Source organism: Ruditapes philippinarum, unplaced genomic scaffold (genome assembly GCF_026571515.1).
Source record: "Ruditapes philippinarum isolate M1 unplaced genomic scaffold, ASM2657151v2 ctg6137_1_1_1_1, whole genome shotgun sequence".
In the NCBI taxonomy this organism is placed as follows: domain Eukaryota; kingdom Metazoa; phylum Mollusca; class Bivalvia; order Venerida; family Veneridae; genus Ruditapes; species Ruditapes philippinarum.
In genome coordinates, this window is record NW_026863306.1 from 42,767 (window position 1) to 67,884 (window position 25,118).

At 32.6% G+C, this 25,118-nt stretch overlaps 1 protein-coding gene across 1 annotated transcript; it reads right to left on the reverse strand.

The window, feature by feature from the left end:
* Nucleotides 1-1,120: 1,120 nt before the first annotated feature.
* LOC132721785 (uncharacterized) lies at nucleotides 1,121-21,577 on the reverse strand. The gene is made up of 13 exons (XM_060706160.1): nucleotides 21,219-21,577; nucleotides 11,148-12,184; nucleotides 10,634-10,804; nucleotides 8,429-8,513; nucleotides 7,209-7,369; nucleotides 6,415-6,509; nucleotides 5,732-5,811; nucleotides 5,476-5,489; nucleotides 4,610-4,754; nucleotides 3,309-3,404; nucleotides 2,495-2,635; nucleotides 2,050-2,151; nucleotides 1,121-1,620 (listed from the first exon to the last, which is right to left on the reverse strand). The coding sequence occupies exons 1-13, from the start codon at nucleotides 21,298-21,300 to the stop codon at nucleotides 1,376-1,378; spliced, it is 2,454 nt and encodes an 817-aa protein (XP_060562143.1). The 5' UTR covers nucleotides 21,301-21,577; the 3' UTR covers nucleotides 1,121-1,375.
* Between the last annotated feature and the right edge of the window lie 3,541 nt (nucleotides 21,578-25,118).

Sequence of the window (25,118 nt, forward strand, 5' to 3'; positions counted from 1 at the left end):
TATTAGTCATTTTAGATTTTGGAAGATAGTACAATTACAGATACATAAAGACGCCACGATTCCAGAAGCTTCTCTTGGTTCTTTAGCGTGCCAATAGTATAAGCATCCATACACGGGACCTTGATTTAAAGTCACGTCCGAAAGACTGATTAGTAATTTTAGCTGGCCAGCCCGGGAATCGAACCCGCAATGTCGAGATAACAAGTCTCGCGCTCTAACCGATTCAGCTATGCGGACTGGCTTACAGGATTAATTTTGTAAGTAGCTAAAGTACTTGAGCATATTACAAGGGTTTTCCGCTTAAATGATTTTTGGCAGAGTTATGGCCCTGGAATAAAAAAGGTGTTTTTGTGTTGCCAGCAGAAGCTGATACATGTACAAAGTAGCCACAACTTACAAGGGATCACTTTTCTGCGGCCTGGTTGACACAAAACTTATCCAGACCCCGTGTTCACAAAGAATAGACCAGGATCAAGTGATCCTGATTTTATTTTCATTGTTTTATGTTACTAAAATTGATTGTGTTTTGCTAGAGTTAAATAGTAAATAATCAAAATGTAAAAAAATGTTGATTTGCAAAGAAATCAAACTATTTTGGGATTAAATTAACAAATAACAAAACAAATACAAAAATATTCGGATCAAAATAAGGATCAATTTTAGAATCAGAATCAATACTTGGATCAATTGTAAAATGCCTGTATCTTGTAAATATAACAGTAAATTAATTATAAAATTTTATGAATTTGCTATTGCAAGTCCAGTGTTATCAAATTGATATTAGATATTTAATCTATGAGGATAAATAATGGAGAATATTAATAGTTTATCATTTGATTCTGATCCTTAAATCTTTATGAACACGGCGTCAGACTACTCCACAGAAACGACTGGTGCAATTTTATCCAAACCTTACAGGAATGATCAGTAAAAGTCTAGTTGTGCATATTGTCGGCATTTTCTAGTTCAATGATTTTTGTCCGAGTCCTTGGACTTCAGCAGATGTAAATGCACTAAAAAGGCATGTATGCATAAAAGGAAAAAAAAATGTCCGATAATAAGGGAAGATGGATAAGTTGGAAAGAAAAAAAATGTAGTCTACATTTCATTAATAATTTAATACTAATAGTATACATTTCAATTTTGTTACATTTGATTGAAGATAGTCTCGATTTATATAACATTGGATGATAAACGGCTAGCATCTCAAAATCCCTAAACCCCCAGTTTGTGACGCATTATCTTGATAAACATTTGGGCAAGATTGACACCTATGGGTGTAAGTAAATAAATGATATTATTGCTCCACGACGCTGGATATAAAATACCACAAATTGTATTGGTGATATATTTCATCGTATCTAAATGTCCTTGCTCAGCGTTTCCGGCGTGTTTCCGCAGCATCTCCTAGACGCTTCGGTCTTGACCGGTTATTTGTAGACTGGCTGTCCATTGGCTGTTCACCCCGTCTAGGCCTGCCCATTACGCTGACTGGGGCATTGTCTGTCTTGCATATTCCACACATATACGGGCATTCTTCTGGTACATTATAGTACATCTGACAATAACGGGCAGGCCAGAACCGACAAAATCCAGGGTCACCATTTATCGGGCATTGTGCTGTAAAAATATAAATCTAGACCAATAACGAAATTAAACAAATGTTATGACAAAAGAAACAGCGCGAACTTCACAGAAATAAATGGCATTTGTAAAGTATGATTGCTTAAATAAATCTTTAACTTTATTCTTTAAACACATAAATTATTTTGCAACATCTTTCATAGCCTTTCCAGCCTAAAAATCCCTTTCAATGCATATTGATTCAGGTTTGAGCGGTTTTGTTGCAGCAACATATACAAAGGAATTTTGACACTTTTCAACATGCGTCTATTTACCTTTATTCATATGCTGTCCCAAAAGTTAATTACATGTACATCTAGGAAAAATTTTGACGGACCATTTAAATCATTAAACTGATTTTAACAAGAAGTTTTTGGTCTTTCAGAACCATATACGAATAGAATATGTTACAGTAGAATATGTTACCGAATTCGCACGTGTCGCCTGTGAAAGGTTTCCTACAGCTGCACGAGCACGTGTTTGTATCAAGTGTTCCTCCATTACTACATCGTTTACCCGAACATGGGGCTGAAATGTTCAAGAATATAAAAGAGTAATAAAGAAAACGAGTCAGGTAAAAAATAATAACTCATAATTATTTTCGTTTTGGGATTACGGAGAAGATAAAGGGACACAACTCTAAGAAACTTGTTTACGAGACATCACCCATAGTAACAATACGTTAACATATTTTGAGAAACATTCTCTGTAATTTTTTGTGTTTATATGTACACCGGAGAACTGGCTGTTTAACGGATAAAGTTGCCTGCCACGGGAGAGCTTAAATAACGTGTGTTCTATGACATTTTATAGAACAAATGTGGTCACAACCTATTCCGGCCAAATATTTTAACATGAGCTTTGAACTTACGGTCACATAGGCCACACATGACAGGACAGTAGTCTCTCTTGATGTTGAAATACCGGTCACAGTCCCCGCAACCCACTGTCCCTCCCTGGCTCGAACACATTCTCATATCGTTCCCGTTCTCACCATAATTCCTACAAGCCGCTGAAATATGAAAAGAAACATGTGAAATATTAAACCATTTTTTTTTTGGGGGGGGGGGGGGGTATTTTTCCTTCTTCTTGATATGGCATTTTTCACGAGCGCCACTTTAACAAAGAATTACCTTTTTCGGTATTACATGTAAATCTTAAACGGAAGAAGTGTACACTTTAACAACAGTGTATAGCCAGGCCAGCCTGCACTTCCGCTGTATACTGTTAGTAATTAAAACAATTCTTGATGTTATGCGTTTCTTCTAAATGCTTCTTTTTAGACAAGCCAATGCTTTAGATATATAAAACGATTGCTGACTGAAGTTTGCTTAGAAGTATAGTTACATAAAATAATTATATGGCATTTATTTTGTTCTTACAGTGTCAAAAGGTCATATCCATCTTTTTTCTAGCCATATAAGTAGTCTAGGAGATGGGATAGTGTGCTAGTTTGTTTATTGACAATATATCTCTTGTCTAAGCGAGGTTCTGACCCAAAAAACAGACATATCTTAGATCTAGTTTTGGACATCAAAATATTTTAATTATTTAAATATTAAGTACTCTTGACAGCGAATTGTGTGCCTTTGTCCGGACAGGCGTCTACAAATGCACAAACATGTACGTTTGTAAATACACATTTTTAGTTCACAAAAATGTTTTCAAAAATAATCTAATGTTACCTTGATCGTCCCTGACACCTGTGTAACGGCATCCGAATGATGATGTAAATGTTGTTATATTTGGTGTTGTTACCACATGTGTGTTTGTTGACCCGTCTGTAAATAACAAAAAAAAACAGTTACTGTTCTTGTATCTAAATGCCGCAATGGTAGAAAAATTTGCTTTACGGTAGCCAAATTTCCCAAAAGAAGTAGAATTTGGTTTATAGTATCTTAATGCAAATAATTGTCATAAATATGGTATTTAAATACTCAATTATAATATTGATAAAATGATACTATTAAAAATATTAGGATACAATTGTTTAGCACCCATATTGTTACAAGGGTGAGTATTCAAATAATAGTTTAAGCTTGTAAGCATGAGAAATTGATATTACAAAAATTATTTTCATATTTGGTCGCTTTTCTTCATCGATAATTGATTAACTATTAATTGCAAAATGTTATTACATAATTATATTATATAGCAAAACAATTATCTCATGTATTTTCGAGCTTTTATAAAGGCACATTGTACCTCAGAAATCCATATGTGTAAAAGTCTTAAGGAATGTCAAACATGTGTTCAATAATGAATTACGATGTTTAAATAATGACTTAAGAGCATGTTAGATGTTTTACAACTAAAAAAGGTAGCGATGAACATGCAGTTATGTGTTGAAAGGTAGTAAAATGTAAACAAAATAGTATTTTGACTTTCATACAAAATAAAAAATTCACTATAATTAAACCAATTGCCAACAGAACTAAAGATGAAAAAAAATAGATCATGTATATAGCAAATGATTATTTTTTGTAAAATGTAACAAGATACCAAAACATGTTTTGAGATGTTTATTTCTATGGCAAAATAGGCCTTTTAGATAATTGATTAACAATGCTGCATCCTTTTTTTTAATTTACACCTGTCATCACTCTGTGTAAGAAAAAAAACCCTATTGTAAAGTTATATCTACGTGTAGTTCTAAATGCTTTTTATCAGAAATGAATTGAGCCGTGTCACGACAGAACCAACATAATGGGTTTGCGACCAGCATGGATCCATACTGTTCGCTTACAAACCATATTACAACTAAAGAAACTGATAGCGAACAGCATGGATCCTGATCAGACTGCGCGGAGGCACAGGCTGGTCTGGATCCATCCTGGGCGCAAACCCGTTATGTTGGTTTTGTCGTGACACGGCTCAATTAGCTTTGAACAAATGTGTTTGTTTGTTTGTTTCATTTTACGCCTTTTTCCAACAGTATTTCAGTCATATAGGCGGAAAAAATGTGAAACTCATAAAGATCACTTACCACCGCATATTCCACACATATACGGGCACTCCTCTGGTACATTATAGAATCTGTCACAGTAACTAGGCGGCCAGTCACGCCCACAAATCCAATTGTCACTGACCGGACAGTCAACTGAAAGAAAACAATCGCGTGCATTATATAACTGGCATTATTTGGTCTCGCCCGCGTATTAAAATGCCAGCATGAAACAAAAGTATTTCACAAAGTGCTTCTTTCATGTGTAAATGTATGACATTACTCGATAATGAATGTACGTATATGTGCAGTGTATATGTAGCCATGCAGTATATAAAATAAACAGTATAAAATACAGTAATGAAATCTTTAAAATAACAATAAGTTGACATTTTACCATATAATGTGTTCAGTTTTATATTTGTATTTTACAATTAAAAAACCCTTAATAATCCATGTGACCAGGGAAATTTCTTTAAACATCGTTCATAATGTATTAGTTGACGCTGAAGAGCGGGACAGTCTTTTTGAGATTTAGTTATATCATAAACATGTTTTATTATCAATTATTGGTCAGTCACCATTTTAATAGACAATCGTTCAAAACATATTACTAATTCAACTCAACTTGGAAGACAAAAATGAGCGAGAATTCTCGACAACTGGACATTTGTAACTTCACCTATTAAAATGCACATGAAAAGAGTATATTTAACTTGAACAGATATGATTAATTCTTCTGGTGTTTCGAACTTGATATGCATGTCTGAGCATCAAATTGGTATTATACGAATGATTAATTTTTATTAACTTATGTGGGATTTTCGCCTGGGGTAAAAGGTTTCCCGGGGATTCACCCTTTGGGACGTGCTCCCTTTTCAAGGGTAAACCCCCATTAAAACCCCCACCAGACCACCCCAATCTGTAACCCAAAAAAAAGAATTACGATATAAAAAAACATTGCAACATCAAAATTGATTACGGTCTGGGATTAAAATATAACATTCAAGGATGAGCATAGAATATCTGTATGGTATTTCGCATGATAAGGGCTTCTAGCATGTTTTTATTTTTCAAAGGCATAAACGAAGCTAGAATCAGTTTTAGTTGACAGGTTTTATTGTCACTGTTAGTTACAAGAGCAATATTTTTCTATTTACATACCACACAATCCGTTGATACAACTGGTCGGACAGCTTTCACATCTCATGCCGGCGGTGTAAGGGTAGGCAAGGTCGGTTTGTCTGTAAAATGCAATGTTTCGGTATTTAAGTATAAAGAAAATGTATTACCAAAAATATTCAATCTAAACGTAAAATCCATTATAGAACTCATCGAAACAATGTAAATGCGAATGTTATGTGTTTTAATGGCATGTCGAGTGGTTAACGCGTTTGACTAGTACTCTGATAATTCCTGTTCGCATTGGTTAAAACTCGGTCATAAGCTAGTACACTCATTGCTCAGTACTGGTTGGTTCCAGGAACAGATTATAAGCTTATAGCTTCTTAGTGACGCTCTTACACAATCAAACAAATGATGTTCGGTTTTCACATTTGTATCACTACTTAAAATTTAAATATTTCAATTGTATAAATAATCTGCTGATGGTACCGGATGTACAATGCATATAGTCTTTTCTTTTAAAGATCAGCCTATATATTAATCACTTCTTAGTCTAGATATCTTCTAAAATTTAAAACACTTCTAGATCTAGATAAGCAACGATTGTCAATCAAGAACAGATTTATGAATCAGTCATTCAAGAATATAAGTATTTCTTCGCAAATTTAAATAAATTCTAATTATATAAAAAACTATTGAGAAAAAAAAAACATTGCACTTACCCAGCTGCATAGTTACATACAAAGTACCGCACGTACTGTGTATCTGGGCATTCTGCATAGCCACACCCAATAAGATACGTACCATTTTGTACAATCTGTAATGAACATGTACAAATGTATACGATCATTATGTAAAAGTTATAATATAGCGACGAGACTGATGGGGAAATACCAAGGCCTGGGGCGTCATCGAGGCTTTTTATACTATAATCATCATCATTATCCTTTTCATCATCATGATCATCTTTATTATTATTATTATTATTATTATTATTATCCTAATCATCATCATCATCATTAATATTATCCTTTTCATCATAATCATCATCATCATCATCATCATCATCATCATCATCGTCATCATCTTTATTATAACTATTATTATTATTATTATTATTATCCTTTTCATTATAATCATCATCATCATCATCATTATCATTACCCTTTTCATCATAATAATCATCATCATCATCATTTTCATCATCTTTATTATTATTATTATCATTATTATCCTTTTCATCATATTTATCATCATTATCATCATCATCATCATCATTATTATTATCATTATAGATAGACCTATTATTAATTAGTATTTTCATCATCATCATCACCAACAACATCATCATCATCATCATTATCATCATCATCATCATGTAACACTTTCTTCGTAATGAATTTACCTTTAAGTTAAAACAAGGGAAGTGACCCTTAAAATAACATTTTGCAAGAGTTTTTTGTTTTATTGTTTTGCTAATGATACACGGATAGAAAGTTATGTTTTAATAATTTACCTGTGTAAAATGTGCTATCTGTCGCCAGCCATCTTTACCTAGGTATGAATCTGGGTCCAGCCCATATCTGTAGAGGCTTATTTCATCGTACCACATTTGTATAGCCTCCTGCCAGGTTTCAAACCCCACAGCCACATTCTGGCCGAATGACATTCCCATTTCTAAATTAAGACATCATAAAAATCAAATTATTATAATAACATTAAGAATGAAAGGTACGATTGTGGGTGGCCGATTTACATAGTATAGTCGCTATGAAAGAGATAACAACAACAAACCTACAGAAACCATCCAAGAAATTAAACTTGATAAAATAAACGATGATTAGTAATAGAAAGAGCACCGAAACACGAGGCTATCTGATTTGTACGAGGGGGCGTAGCCCCCGAGTATAAATCAGATTGCCGGGTGTTTTGGTGTTCTTTCTATTTTGTATCATAGTCAAACATGACAGCACGTTCCCTGTTGTCATAATATTAAACCCCGGAAAAAAATAACCAATAAACGAGCATTTGAATATGATAGTTCTGCCCCTTTCCCTTTCTCTGCCGTCAAAATATGTAAACCCCGGCAAAATGAACCACCCCACGGGCATTATCTGGAGTGCGGGTAACTGATACCTGCACTCCAGTTACCGCACTGTGCATGTATATGTATACGATTTAACTCTGACACTTTTTCAACAGAAAGGTCCCCAAACTATGATACAAACATTGTTAATGCTCGGGCTGATGATAACTCGCCCTGTGTCACAAGTACAATGTCAGGCCAGCCTGTACATCCGTGAAGGTCAGATCTGATGCTGTTATGTCTTCCTAGGTGTATGTATATATTTTAATACCATTATACTCTTTCAGATTAACAACAGGGTAAGTCCATTATAGGAATTATGTGGTTTAAAGTTTGAAACAAACCATCACCACCAACAAAAATAACATAAAAAGGGATATAATCTAGTTTAGCGGACTCCAGAAATAAGCAAGGCCGCATGCGTGTCTGTTACTATGCTGTTACTCGGAGTTTTTATTGTAGTTTTCTGAATACATTTCTGAAAAGCTGAAGTGCGGTTGCGACTGTCAATCAACAAGCCTTCTTATATTCTTTATTATCTGAAGTCCGCTTAACTAGATGTGTTCCCATCATTTTAGGATTCGACTTTCTATTAAATAACAGCTGGAGGAAGTGACTATTTCCAATATAAATATATTAAGCGATTATACCGGGTATTTTCCTCTCAGTGTCATGTGCAAGTCTACATTGTTTCGCCCATTTCTGTGCTACAGCTGCAATACGGTCATCCCATTGCTGAAATTATTATAACATATTTATTATACATTTTTATTATTTAAGTAAAAAGGAGCAAATGTCCTTCAGAAAATGTAAATTGCAAAAGTTTATAATCATTTGTAATATTGTAAAGGCATTTCTCTTTCTAAATGCAACAGGGTCCCTCAATCTTTTAAAATATTATATATAAAAAATCGCCCCAAGATCCGATATACAAACGACAAGAATTGAAGTAATTATTATAGAATTTATTGGTATATATGAGAAAAGCGGTTTCCGATTATAACGACATTTCAAAAAGTCCTGTTCTTAATTTGGCTTAAAATAAATCGGGATTTTTTGTTAAACAGTATCAGACAAATTTTCGATTATCGCTGAACCTGGCGGGATATGTTTGGGTAAAAATGTTGATGCGCGCATTGAAAAAAACTTGCTTCATTGAAGAAAATTAATAAATTACAATTTTCGCTTTCTAGCATATGGACTCCACTGGGGTTTTTTACTAGACAGGATTGGCAATAATCGAGACTAATGTTCCATTTAATGTAGGCATTTAACAATAACTTGTGTGCAAAGGTATTATTCTACTTGTGAAAAATGACCCAAAATTAAAAGGCGTTGACAAACGCTTTTCATTCAAATCGGTAAAGAGTAGCAAAAAAATACAATTTTCAATTAATTCCTGTGTATATTGCTTAATTATTTTTAAGATATCTTTCTGTTATAAGTGCCCATCTGTTCTAAGAAAGAAAATTAAAATTTCATGTTTTAGGCTTTTATACCTCAGTGGAGTTCCTTAACAGTTTTCTTTAACTTTTTTTTCGGAATAGAACGGATTCTTTTTTCATTAATCTTGACTCACATCAAGTGACGTAATTATTATTGTCAGTATGAACATAGACACTCCTGAATGTGACTGTTCACCAAAACTAGTGGTCACTAGCATGACTGGTCACTAGTATGAATGGACACGGTTATTAATATCGATAAAGTCACCTTAAATCAGGTTTATAACCACTTATTACATGACAAACCTGTGTAATAAATCTGTTAATTGCCCAACTATGGCCGTCCGTATGATTGATCTGTACACATCTCTTACTAGACTTTAATCATTATTTAAAATATGAATGATTCACTATGAGTCATGATAAACAGTGTACATTATTCAATTAATTGATAAAAATGCTAGTAAATGACAAGTGGTATGTATTCACGGTTTAAAATGAATATAATGAAATGTCATTACTCTTAAAACTTTTTATGAGTGTAAACAAAGTAATAAATAAGGTGAATATGAAATAATAAATTAGATTTTTTAGACGACCATTACAGTTTTAATATACACATGTAGCCAGAATAAAAACTTTCATAGAAGTTAGTTATTTAATCTCTGCATGGTTTTATAACAGTATCATTTTAAGCCAAAATAACAGGAGGATAGGGGTGGCTGTCCCGTTTTTGTGTTATCTGCCCTTGATTTGATTATTGTATTTGCCCATTTCAATGCCAGATAATCAAAAATCTTTGAGAAAGCAATGTTTCATTTTTCTTTTATTTTTGTAACTGACTTCATAATAAGGGATGGGGCATTATTTCAGGAAATGCTTATTAAAGAGAGTTTACTTTATTTCTATTGTTTTCTTTACGAAAAATAATTTTCTTAAAAGAAATAACCACCGAGATAAAAAAAATCAGTCGAACTAAAAAGAAATAAAAAAGATGAAATTCGATGCGGCCGAGGATTATGTAAAAACATAAACCGAATTTTCGATTTTTCAAACTGATTAAATGACATGACCTAAATTTGCTATATGATATGCTTTTATTTATAGAAATTATATATGATTTTAACTTTTTTGGTGATTTCCGTCGTTTGTTTTAGAATAGTCCGAACATGATTAATAGACAATGGATGTCGAAAGTAAAGTACATGCTATGCTATTAATTTTATTACACCAATAGCATTATTACGTTTAATCTAAATATCAGCAATAGTCCTTAGAAAATCACATTGTGGTGATGCAACGAATTCTAATACTTTTGTAGCTTGGCATTAATCATACTTTTACGACAATCGTGAACAGAATCACGCATGTCAATGGTCAATTCATAATTTAAATTAAACGTAACTATACCAATGAGACTAGGTCGGTGGCTGGGGGTTGGACATTGGCTCGCATGTTATTGTGTATCTGTGTGATCCTCAGCTTATCGTCGATGTCAACACCAGCTCTGGTTAGTTGAGGGGAGTCGGTCATACACAGGGTGTGTCCGGGAATCTTCTGGTACTCCGCCGTACACGACAACTGATGAATATACAATATTTCAATTAATTAATTAATTAATTAGTTAATTAAAGAACCATCACAAAACAATGGAGCTCAAATTCATATTAGGTAAAATAAATATATTGTCTTCTATCAAACATACATTGTATTTTGGGTTTGAATTTCCAACATTTATAATATTAAGATATACATAAGATAATTTGTAAAACTGGTAAAAGTGAGTTTGCATTTATACCTCTAAAGACTGTGGTATGAAAAGACAGGCACTGGCTTGGATATAGCGATATAGCGATCTACCGTATACTTCGGAGAAAAATATCTATATTGTTAAAAGATGAATCTTCTATACAAATGTACTTACTGCGTCTGGAACGATAGCTGGTTGCGCAGTGCCAGTCACCCCACCTGTAGTCAATGTCGTTGCTGCACCAGAAGTGCCAGTGTCACCTGTCGTGCCAAAATTGGATGTAAATCCGCCCGGTAAGTTTATACCAAAAAGTGTAGCTCCGCTACCCAAAGTAGATCCGGTTCCTGGTTGATTTGTACCGGAAGTTGACCCAATGCCACTTGAGGTTCCACTATCAAATGTTGTTCCTCCACGTGTGTTAAATTGGGTTCCGGTGCTTTGAGGGCCGGTATCAGATGTCGTCTGCTGGTCAGAAGTAAACCCGCTTCCAAATGTTATACCAGTCGCAGGGTCGAAAGTCGTCTGCGAACCTGTTCTCTGACGAGTGTCAAGGTTTGTTATACTGCCAGTAGACGGAAACATACTCGATGGAAAGCCAGTTGATTGTCTATCACTTCCGGTTGAACGCAGTGTGTCTGTCCTTCCGGTCCAAAAGTCAGCGGATGTGCTTGGTACACTAAACCCGCCGAAGTTTGTGAAAATATCGTCAAATGTTGTATTACCAGTGCTGGCAGAAAATGGATTTATGTCTGACGTCTGAGTTACCACGGAAGTACCCGTACCAGCAGGCGCTGTTGAAACACGAGCGTTATTTTGTGGTACAACAACAACGTTGACGTCATTAGGATTAAGTGTTTGTTGATTACCTTGATTATTAAGGTTCTGAGTTTGTGTAATACCAGTAGTTAAAGTATTTGGTATATTCACATTAACGCTAGGTGTATTTTGAAGATTTTGCAACATTTGTGCTTGCAAGTTTCTCTGTTGCCTGAGCAATACGTCTACCGGAATAAGATTATTCGTGTTCACAGATGGGGAACCAGCGCTCGCTCCGCCATTTAAATTGTTCATCATGTTCTGAGTCATTCTGTTTAACTGCTCTACAAGGCGGGAACTCTGACCGACGCTTGGGCTCGGTCCAAGGGCTGCGGCCGGATTACGTAAGTTTTGGAGCATTGTTTGCTGCAGAAGATTATTCCTTCTTTGAAGCACTGAAAATAGAGAAAAGGTATTCTTAATAATTCATTGCAAGTTTGTGTACTTAAAAGAAGTCCACTGAGGTTTTTTGACATGACGGGACAGGAAAAAATATTTTGAGATAAATGTTCTGTTTGATGTATAGGTCAAGACTGATAACTTGTGCGTAAAATTTCAGATCACTCCCTTACTCCGTTTTTCCTGAATATTTATCCTCACTGTGAAAAATGATCAAAAATTGAAAAGCGTTGAAAGAATAGCACAAAAATACGATTTTCATTTTAAAGTAGTTTAGAGTATATTTCATGATTATGACCATTTGTGTTTCAACCCCTCAATAAATGATGACTAAATGGTCCGAATACACATTTTCATATTTTTATCTGAACTTTGACCCCTATGTGTGACCTTGGCCTTGGCCGTGGGGACCTAAATTTTGTACACGACACTCCGCCTCACATTTGTGCCCAGTTATATCGAAATCTCTCTATGCATGTAGAAGTTTTGCTCCGGACAAAATGTTTTATATTTAGATATACAAAAAAATCTTATTATTATATATTATATGTACATTGTATCATAGAACCTAGTCAAGATAAAGATATTGAGAAAAGTTATTATTAAGAAACAATCATCAAGGTATTTTATCAGGATATAATATCTTGAATGAATTTTACTACAGCTAAAACTATGGTCTGTCTGAGAAATTTGAATTTGTCCCAGTTCTAAAAAATAACGTAATATTTCAGAAACGTTGTTTACTACGTTTTCATAACCTAAGGAAGATCGTCCCAATAGGTAAACAAGCAATTCCTGCCAGTGACCGGGTATAACCTGATTATTTTGTTATTATCAAATATCAAAATAATGTTATTTGTTATTATCGAATTTCAAGATAAAGTAAAATGATATTCTTCCGAAATTAGACAATAAACTGATGATTTTGCTGACCGGTGAATGCCATATCATCCTCCAAATCTGCAACTTCCTAAATTGTATCATGTTTTTGTTATCGTTTTCGATTTATCCATTTTCGAGACCATGCATATAGCACTTATCCGTCATCTACGTAATATTCTACGCTCTGCAATGATTTCTTATCAACAATAACAGATTAATGGAAACTGCAGATGTATAGTCTTGTATTGATGGTACTCAGATATTGAGATCAATGCTAATTGGCTCTTCTTATCCAATAACAAGTTCATCAAAATGTAAACGTCCTACTCTAAGAGTTCTCAAGGACTTAGATAACAGTTCTATCCACTTGGGACTATCCGAAGGCCATTACAGTTTCCTAAATAATAGAATCGTTCAATAAAGTCACTCAATCCATTTTCTGAAAACGACGAAAACCTTTTGGTCAAAAAAACAAACAATTGATTATGCATTACAAACGCTTTAAGGGATTATAATACTAAACGTTTGCAACCGCTTTTTATTGGTACACTGGATTAAAAAAAATATTCCACGTTTGTATCATCACTTTTCATTGGATATTTTTTTTCTGACGTTGATATAATCCACGCGGCTTTTGCAAATTTCATGAATTACTTTTAATTTGACGAAAAGCAACCGTGCAGCATTATGATTTCATTTAAGAGACATTTTGATTGTTTTGTAAAATTTGTTTTCTTATAGGCTTTCACTGCGGGAGAACAAGGCCAAGTTAATCGACGAGAATTCAGTTATTGAACATTTTCATAAATCATAAATCAGATTGCAATGGAAACGATTATAACAATACATTTTATCATCCTAATAACGAGGTATGAAATTGAATATGTATTCACAAGCTATTACAAAAGTCAATTGTTTATACTAGGACGTTTCCCTAAAATGTTTATTGCTGCCTTGTGCACGCACGTAATTCAGCATTAATTGGCATTTCTCAAGACAATATCAAGGTCAAGTTAGTGCACTCGTCTGCAAATAATTTCAATATCATCAATGATAACATTTCCTCTCACGAGACGAGATCTAAGAGGTATAACATTATAAGTAGGACGTCGAGGTCAATATACATTAATTTTGTCAATAACATATTTACTAGTAGCGGTTTTATTTCTGGAGAAATAATCACCAGCGGATCGTTACGTATTAAGTTGAAGCGGCCCAGCTTGACATGAAAGCTGAAGTGGTTTTGATTGCTTGGACACATAGCATTCACTTTTGTTTGATAACAATGACAAGGAATTGTGACTTAATACAGGACATGACGCCATTGCCTAAAAGCTATGACGTTACCTGAGTTTTGAATGTGATGAGTCTTCTATAGTTATATTAAAAGTAGAAACGTTTTAAGCTATGCCACTATGCATATCCAGTAACGCAGATCTGTGAAAATAGCGCAGGAATTGTGCAATAGTTACGCAGAAATTTCACAGAAGTGCTTGTTTTTCAAGATTATTCGTAAGAATATCGGCCTTATTAACGTATTGAAAGGCGATTTTGTTTTGTTTCGTCGGTTTTAAATTAATATAATTAATAGCATGACATGACACTATATCTAATAGTTTGCCATTTCTACAGTATACCAAATTTCAAAGCAATAAAGTCTGATATTTTGCGTTTTTGCCCTTATTAATATAGTCGGAGCATCATTTTCACGTTGATCTTAATACAGTAAACTCCGCTTATAACGAACTCATTGGGACATTCAAAATATGTTCCTTATATCCGGAGTTCCTTATAAACATATAGCGAATTAGTTCCTTGTTTCAGGAGTTTTATAGCGAACAGATTTACATATAACGAACTTACTGTTTACCATCGTCCGCCATTTTTAACAGCATTTGATTAAGAAAAAATAGTCATTTATTTCTTTTTAGACACAAAACCCGAGAGTGTACTTTTTCGAATTTGAAAATCCTTTACTATTTCAGTTTAAGTTTTACTTTGTTTTTCAATTTCTCATAAAATATCATATTTTGTTTCTAAACTCAGTGCTTTCGTTTTCTTTCCATGATTAATAATAAACAAGATTTTCCATCTTTTAATATTTAATATTTTAAGGGTAACTTTTAATTATGAAAGATATAGATTTCTTTTTATTTCGATCAAACGTATTTTGTAGTTTCAAATGGATTAGTAAGCATGCGTGATTATGTTGAAAACAGATTATAAATGATCATAATTATTTTACTCGAGCAAACCTATTAAAGAAAAGAAATAACACAATAAAAGGAATAGCCGTTTTATCTTGGTGACAAGAACTCATACTTAAAATATCCTAAACGTACTGCTATACAAATTCATTTTCATAGCTGTATTTAAGTACAGACAACAATAAACGGTACATTCGGGCGAGTTTAAAAAAAATGGAAAGTTCAAAATGCGGGATATACTTAACGGATAGCTGATGTTTTAGAGTTCGCTATAAAAGTGTAATTTTCTGTACTTTTTACTGAATTGGGACTAAAAAATGAGTTCCTTATAAGCGATAATTCCTTATAACCGTGTTCGCTATAACCGTATATTTTTATATTAGATATAGAAGAGCAAAATTCGGGCCAAAATAAATTGTTCCTTGTAACCGGAAGTTCGCTATAACCGTGTTCGCTGTAAGTGAAGTTTACTGTAAGTAAATAAATTGCTGGATGTTTTTAATGATGATGAAAGTATAATGTCACAGCAGCCGTGCGCTTTTTCATTTCTTTTTTTAAAATACTTAAGTCATTTTCCTACAGTGTTTCTCGTAAAGGCTTTGCACAGATTTGACATTACTTTTGTACAATGTGTGCGTTATTTTCACATTGCTGCGTTACAGGATATGCACGGTGTATGCACGTTTAATGAACATCCATTTCAGTTTTGCTTACGTGCCTTTTGTGATCTGCGAGAGTCTGAAAACCAAAAGTAAACTTGGTCCAGGAGTTAGTTTCCTTAATAACATTTTAAAAATCCTTTATATCATGGCATAGAGTATACAGCTGCCAATTCAAATGACACATAAAAACAGTAACATCTTGTTTAAGACGAATAAAGATCACTTTGCAATAAAGACCACTCTTCATATTTTTATTTATTTATTTATTTCTATTTATTTATGTACTGGCATGCGAGCAGTTCCCGTACAGAAGCAGTACCCGTATTTTTCATTTAAACGCTTGATTTTTACTTGCAATCTTCAAAAATTCATTTCAAATCAAGCAGATGCATAAAAGAGACAAAATCTAAGTGTCAGTTCGGCAGTACGTATAAAAGTCTCATTTTAAATCACTTTCACCTGTGCGTTGTCAAAACGTGACCTTGTTTTCTCTGGGGGATTCCGTCCTTGCGCGCATGCGCTAAAATACTTACACGTGAGGCCCGTTAAAGGGTTTTCCACTTATACCACCTGTTTACAGATAAGTAGGCAATGTGGTGAAAACTTGTTTAATTATCAGAATTTTGATCAATATTACTATATTAAATAATTTTATGGCTTTCATGCGTAAAATATCATGCATACAAGCATGCCATTGCATGAGAATGCGTTGGGGTAACGGTACCGGGTAATTGATACCAGCGTTTAGTCTACGCTCTATTTCCTGAATTACATCTATTTATCTCTTAGAAAATGGTCTGTTCAACAATTATAATTGAAAAATAGGTCCGATATAACAAAATTGTATAATTATAATGGGTTAAATTTTATGTACGGGAACTACTTCTCTTCATACAAAATAATGGATAATTTCGGTACCCCATATGAGGCCTCATAACTAAGGGTTATTCTATGTTTAGAACATGATGGAATTTCCATGATTTGTGTAACGAGCTGAATAGTGATGTGTAACATTAAAATTTTGGTGAGTGAGCGTAATAAAAAATAATGTTTAAGTAACTACGATTTTTGCACGGGAACTGCTCGCATGCCAGTACTAATTAATTAATTAATTCATTCATTCATTCATTCATTCATTCATTAATTAATTCATTCATTCATTCATTGTATTTATTTTTATAATCAAAATTTTTGTCGGAATGTGAAACAGGCGGAATATCTGATTGTCCAAACACGCAGTTTCCCTTTATGAAAAAGTTACTGTTTTTTCCCCATACAGTGTTTATGACTAAAATGAGCAGGTTTTTAACTTAATCCCATTAAAATAATGAAATATTTTTGGTGTTTTTTTTCCATCTAGAGCTATATGAATGAACGCTAATAAGCACGTTGACGTTGCCTCTGTAATACATGTATCGTTACGTCATACGTCATATTTCTTGTGTACGGACTACCTCATAAATCAAACATTAGGTGTTCAAGGTTTCTCAAACATGAAACTGCAGGTTATCCTCAATTTTAGTATAAACTGGTTTGAAAAATTTGCATTTATATATCATTGATAAACTTTAAATTTAATTCACTTTCAAAAGTTGTATAAGTTTTATAAATACCTAACCATAATTTAAACCTACTGATTTTCTTATTAAAGAACAAAAATACATGTTATGTATTGTTCCTTACATTAACATGTTATCTGAATCTCAATATGTTATATCAATTGGGCACTATTTCGGACTACGAAGCCTCTGTTAATAGTTCAAAGTAACTTTTCATCAACACTAGTCAATTTTATAACAATTAAATTATAGAATTACGTCAGTACTGACGACACACGTACACACCGCGTAAAAGACTTTGATGGAAGGAAATATCAATGTAAATATACCTTGATGCAATGGGAAAAAAATGTAAAAATACTTTGATGCAGTGAAAAATTTATGTAAAAATACTTTGATATAATGAAAAATTAGCATAAAAATACTTTGATGAAATGAAAAATTAATGTAAATATACTTCGATGCAATGAAAAATTAATGTAAATATACTTCGATGCAATGAAAATTCAATGTAAAATTACTTTGATATAATGAAAAATTAACATAAAAATACTTTTATGCAATGAACAATTAATGTAAAAATACTTCGATGCAATAAAAAATTAATGTAAAAATTACTTTGATATAATGAAAAATTAACATAAAAATACTTTGATGTAATGAAAAAATGATTTAAAAATACTATGATGCAATGAAAAATTTATGTTAGAATACTTTGGTGCAATGAAGAACGTAAAAATACTTTGATGCAATGAAAAATTAATGCAAAAATACTTTGATGCAATGAAAAATTAAGGTAAAAATACTTTGATGCAATGAAAAATTAACGTAAAATACTTTGACGCACTGAAAAATTAATGTGTAAAAATACTTTGATGCAATGTAAATAAATGTAAAAATACATTGATGCAATGAAAAATTAATGTAAAAATATTTTGATGCACTGAAAAATTAATGTAAAAATACTTTGATGCACTGAAAAATTAATGTAAAATTACTTTGATGCAAGGAAACATTAATGTAAACACTTGAATGGTATGTAATAAGTGACTTAATTTGAATTAAACAAACACGTGTGAAATGACGCATCTGTAAGCGGTGCTGAAATTCATTAACAAAACTTGAATAGATTTTATACTTTGCATATTTTTTCATTTTTAGTTATTTATTTTTTTTATTGAAATTAATTACCTGGTAAAAATACTTCTTATCATTTAATATTATTGCTTGTCATGATACAAATGCTGTCATTTATCGGACTAAAGTACAATATACTATCAAGTTTAATGAAAATAAAGACAACTGTGAATATACATCAAACTTTGACATGAGACATTATTTTACGTCTAAATGTCATGTTATTTTTCAATCTCGCGCACTTGAAAAAGAAAATAAGCTTATCACGATACGCAAAACAGTTTTATTTGATTTTAATAATAAACAAAAAGGGTAAACAATTATTTTTGAGAATTTAAGTTAAACTTTTGCTCCGCTAAATATCTTAAATGAACCTGTCTATCTTTCAATCAGTACAAAATTATTCATTATTTTTAAGGGAAAATATCAAAATATGTACTAACTGAATAGCGAACATAAGACGACATTGGCACTGGCCACGTGATTAGATTCTGAAGGCGCCAACAGGATAAGGGTTAAAGACCAATATCGGCGACAGATTTTCATGTATTGATAGTAAGAAAGCATATTTACATTGATTCTTAATTTCTTTATAATTTACTAATGTATCTTAAATTTAATGATCATTGTGTGTATTTTCCAAATTTGTCACTACAATTTTTGTATGAATACGATCGTAAAACAGTTTAGTTCGTGGTGTGTCTTTAAGAATGATGTCAAGGGAAACAGACATTTGCCGGCAATAAACATTAGCAATGTTTTAACATATATCTTTAACGCAGAAATACATTTATGGCACACGAGGTTCCCCTATTTTAACACTACTTTAATCTTACAACTTTGTATCAAAATTATTATCAAAGGAGAAAAACACATGAGGCAACGTAAAGACATGTCAACCCATTGTTTTTATATGTTTTATATAGGGGAAATGTGGTAATGCGATATTTTATGGTCAAAGGGGCCGTAAAATACGTGTAATGGTCAGCATTAAAGTCAAGTATGTCTAGTGTACAAGTTCACAAAAAAGAAAGGGGACTTTGTATGTATGTAAACATGACAGTGTTATTACACAGTTGAATGAACTTTTCACAAAATTACGCATGTTTTCATTTCATTTCACTTTTTGAAACATATATTTTAGTTCAAACTAGCTCGTTCTGTTTTACAAATCATAGTTACACTGAAAAGTTATTAGAAAAGTACCGGGATGGTTCCTTTGGTGTAAACAACTTTCATCAAATAAGGTTCCATCATTTTTTGAAATAACTCACAAGTTTTGGAACTCATCAGTACTGGGCCAGAACGCAAGCTCAGTTCTGTACAGAATGTCCATTGTCGAATAGAAATCCATAGATTCGAGACTGAACTCAGAAAACAGTGTTATAAAATTGATGCCTGCATGGTGTCATACCAGGAAACATTGTATCTATCCTTGTAGGACTCGAACTCACGATCCCTGGGTTGAGAATTAGGCACCTTGGTTGAAGCTGCATTATGGTACCCTTTGTTGATAGGTTTACGTCCGATATGTACAAGAAATGGTGTACTATGTTTTTTCAAAACTGACAAAATTATAATAAAATGATACACATGAAATATACATGAAATGCTTACCTAAATGTGGTCTTTGCAAAGAGGTGGTCTTTATCTTTTGTTTGACCATATTGTAATTACAGAAACGACAACAACAACAATATTTTAAGTCTTACTGATAAGTACTCATCGAGCATTTTTTAACTGTCCTCTATCAATTTTTGGGGTTATCAACAACGAAATAAGAGTTGGCCTTTAAAAGTTTTGAGTTTGTTTCGGAATGAAAATAAAAATTAGTTGAAATTTTTAAAATTGGGCATTATGGGCTCCAGCCCTTTTGTAAACAACATGATCAGCAGCGCATTTGAAGGTGTTAAATGCGTTGTTCTCTTATTTTTTCTAGCACCTCTTACAACTTTGGTTTATTTAATTCTGTTAATGATATTTTCTGTTCATGTATATGTATGGAAAAAATTATGTTTGAAAAGGTAATGACGGTGACCACTTTCATTTACAAATATAAAATTGTTAATTGTCTTATTACTTTGTTTTCCTGATTAACCTTTCACCTGTCACACATGTATTGACAAAATAGCAAATGACAACAAAATGGCTGCATACGTTAGAAAACTCATTTGTAGTAGGTAAATTATACTAGAAACGGACTAAATAATATTTGAATTAATCTAATAGAATTGTGTAATCTGAAAAAAGTAAATAGCTAGAAACTGATTAATTAAAAACGTGTGCACTTTACTTTTTGCCAGCAATGATTTATTAAAAACGTGTGCACTGACTATTTGCCAACAACTGATTTATTACAAACATGTGCACTACAACTGATTTATTAAAAACGTGTGAACTTACTATTTGCCAACAATGATTTATTAGAAACGTGTGCACTTACTATTTGCCAACAACTAATTTATTACGAAAATGTGCAATACAACTAATTTATTAAAAACGTGTGCACTTACTATTTGCCAACAACTGCTTTATTACGAACATGTGCAATACAACTGATCTATTAAAAACGTATGCACTTACTATTTGCCAACTGCAGCTGTCGTAACTGGGCAACCTGAGAACAAACTACTCCCACACTACAAACTAAAATCCACAGTTTCATTTTCAATTAATTCGAAAATATATTCGAAAGTTTCAGAAAATATATCAGAAATTTCCACCATATACACGAGCACTAGTATGCATGTACTTTCTTTTAGTTTCCATGTACCGCAAATAATTTCATAACTGCTTTTTATGCAGCATTCACTCACTTGATAAATCAAAAAATGTATTATTAAGTAAAATGAACAAATTAAATTTGTCTCGTTATTTGTATGATTAAATCATGATCTGTTATTTGCTCTCTATTCGTAATTATATTTCCTGACTGCGCTGCCTGTCCAAAATATCGGAAAGTTGACAGCGCATGCTCGTAAAATGTGACGTTTTAATTAATGTCCAATGATTGTCAATAACAAGAAAGAAATTAGCCCGGCGTTTACTTTATGTAATGAACGCACTAATAGGGTTTGACAGACACACTACATGCATTCACGAATCATCAAATGTATGCTTGTTAATTTTCCGAACATTGAATATTGACAATCAATGATGGGTTGATTAAATAAAGTTTCAAATAAATGAATAAAGTTAAATACTTATAAGAATCGTGCATTTCAATAAGTGTTATTGCTTTGTAAAGTGGTACTGATAGAATTGATGTCGGCATAGAATTTTTTTCCTCTTCCATGTATTAAAATATGTCTTAAATATATTTATCGCTTCAAAGTCCTCACAGAACAAAACAAATGTTGAAAATATTTTTATAAATTCATTACAGTGTATACGCATTTAGCAAGTTTAAGATGTACAGACTGTGACCTCTTACCGTTACATAACCTTTAAGCAATCGTTTTAACTACTAACACATATTATAACTATTTGGGTGTATACACTGTGGTAGGAAATGTGTAGATACCCTCAAGATGGCGGACTGTCAAAGAAGGAAAGGTACTCATCTTTAACATTTTTTCTTGAAAATATCTGGTCATAATTAGCAAAATGTGCATGAAGAACGTATATGGCATCGATAAAATATAGAAATATTCCACTGTCATTATGTTTTGAGATATCTTGCATTAAACATTACTAATTTGGAAAATCGAAAATTGAATCGAGGATCGAGCATTGTTTTTAGATATAAGTTGTTAAAAGGACTCATGCTTTCGATACAATTTGTTGTATTTAGACATGTTTATCCAATGTTTTACGTTGTTTGAAGTTGTTTTTGTGAAAAGTGTTTATGAATACTCGAAAACATGTATTTTTCAAATTTTCAATGCAGCGGTGTAGAAACGGTATTTTCTGAACGGTTTAGATACAGAAATGAACCTTATTTCTGTTTCCAACAGTTATACGCTCAGTTTCTTACATATAAATTTCCTATATATTTCAGATTAATACCCTGTCGCCTACTGTATCTGTTGTTTGGAAGGAGCTAGATAATGAAAAAGTTGTTCTTCACTCCACGGCAGTTCATACTGACAATATTGTAAAAGTTCATCGGATGGAAAATAATTTTAAGTTATTGTAAAGGCTACAGATAAGAACATTTTACCGATTTATTAACATGGGATGCGAACTATATTAAACATATTGATGCAGGAAAAATAAACGCTCATCAATCTGTCACTAGACTGTCAGAAGCCGTATTTATGTATTAAATATTTTGTAGTCAGGAAGTCAGCATTTTTACTTACTAAAGTAACGGCAAAATAACTTTTCATTTTCCCTGTAGTTATTTTATCAAATTGAATTTTCTTCAAAGCCTGTACAGACAGATTCACAGTACTATTTTAAGTATGTCGTTGGAATTCACTAATAAAAAGAACTATTTATCAGTTATTTTCCCAAGATTATATAGAAAACATATAAATTATTATTATGATTAAAAAAAAAAAAAAGATAATAATGATTATAATAAAAATAATAATAATAATAATATTATTATTATTATTATTACTATTATCATCATCATCATCATCATCATCATCATCATTTTATTATTATCATTATTATTATTATTATTATTATTATTATTATTATTATTATTATTATCATCATCATCTTCATCATCATTATCATAATTTTATTATTATTATAATTATTATTATTATGTTTATCATTATTATTATTATTATTATCGTCATTATTATTATAATCATCATTATCATCATTATTATTATTATTATTAATTATTTTATTATTATTATTATTATTATTATTATAAGCCATTTGTGATTGACATATCCTATAAGTAATCATCGTATATAAATTATCCGAAGAGCCCATATACATTTAGTTTGATACCTATTTCAAATGATTTTTATGAGATTATTTCATTTATTACAAAAAAAACGACAAAAAAAATATAATCCAGTAACGGTAGCCAATCAATGTTTTACTTTGTGTCCATGTACAGAAGCTCTCTAATAACCTGTTCTTTTTCAGCGACCAAACGTTGGAAAATTCCAGTTATGACGAAATATTTGTATTGTATCGACTTGTTCGAAATTTTATGGCAGCAAAAGAAATTCGGTTATTACATATAAGTGGTGGGAAGGAGAGGACTTTAAAATATTGTGTTCTACAAAAAGTTTATTTTCCATACCTTTTTGAACGCTGGCGAAGTTGAAAAGGCCGGGAGCGGTGTTGTTGGTAGTTTTCAATCCGGATCACGTCAGTAAGCCACATTGAATTATCAGAGCGCAGCTAGGCCACCGTATCGTTCCTAAGCAGGCAGTCAAGCAGTTTACCAGTACTAGTTGCCTTCACATTGAATGCGAATGACTGTAGAAAGGATTTCCTGATTAATATCAACGAAGGTGGCCTGCACCGTCCGGGAATCGAACCCGTGTCGCCCGATTCACAGTCCAATGCTTTACCTTTTGAGCTAACGGGACGGCTTCTAAGGCCGGGAGCGTGGTGGTATTGGTAGTTTTCACTCCGAATCACGGCATTAAGCCATATTGAATTACCAGAGCACAGTTCATCCACCGTATCTTTCCTGGGCAGGCTTTTACGCAGTTTACCAGTACTAGTTGCCTTCACTTTCGCAATTAAGGAACTTATTTATTCTGAACTGTCTTATATAAATGAAATTGTTAGTTGTATTGTTTCTATAGCCCTTTTACCCCTTCTTGTGTTTTACTAGCATAAATATTAAAGAAAACGTGTTTATACTTAGTAGTATCCTTACATATATCGAACATCAAGGCACAATAAAAATGAATTTCATCGTGGAATTTGTTACTTATACTATGATTGTATGTGGAAGTATCAAAAAGCATAATACGTGTTTATTGTGCATAATATGACTGTTAAACGTTCAATAAATAAGGCAAACAAAGCATTATAAATAAATATTTACCATTAAATCATTTTCACACAATATTTGCTCTTTGAACAATCAATAAAACTTGAAAAAAATCAGCAGCATATTAAATAAGCAAACGCGCATCTACCGGAGAAATGTAAACAAACTTTCGAAGCGCAACCTTCACATGCTTTCGTTGTGGACCATTTATCGTTACCAGAGCTTTATTCGGTCATAAATATTCAAAGGAAATCGGATACACAACACATGTTGTGTAAATGTATGCAGCGTTTAATAAACGCTATGCAAATACGAGAGCACAGTTCACAGAATTATTATTCTCGTAGAATAATCTCAAAGTTGAATGAAATAAGATATATCAAATGTAGACGTTCTTGCCGTCGCCAGTCCTGTGCACCTTCTGGTGCAGTTGCTCAAGGGGATTTATTAATGGGTATGCGTGGTTTCCGTGCGTTTCGTGTTGTCTGCTTTACGGATATCTAGTATCATGTCTCACAATGCTGTGTTTATAACTTGACTTAAAAATCCAAAACTCTTTGTCT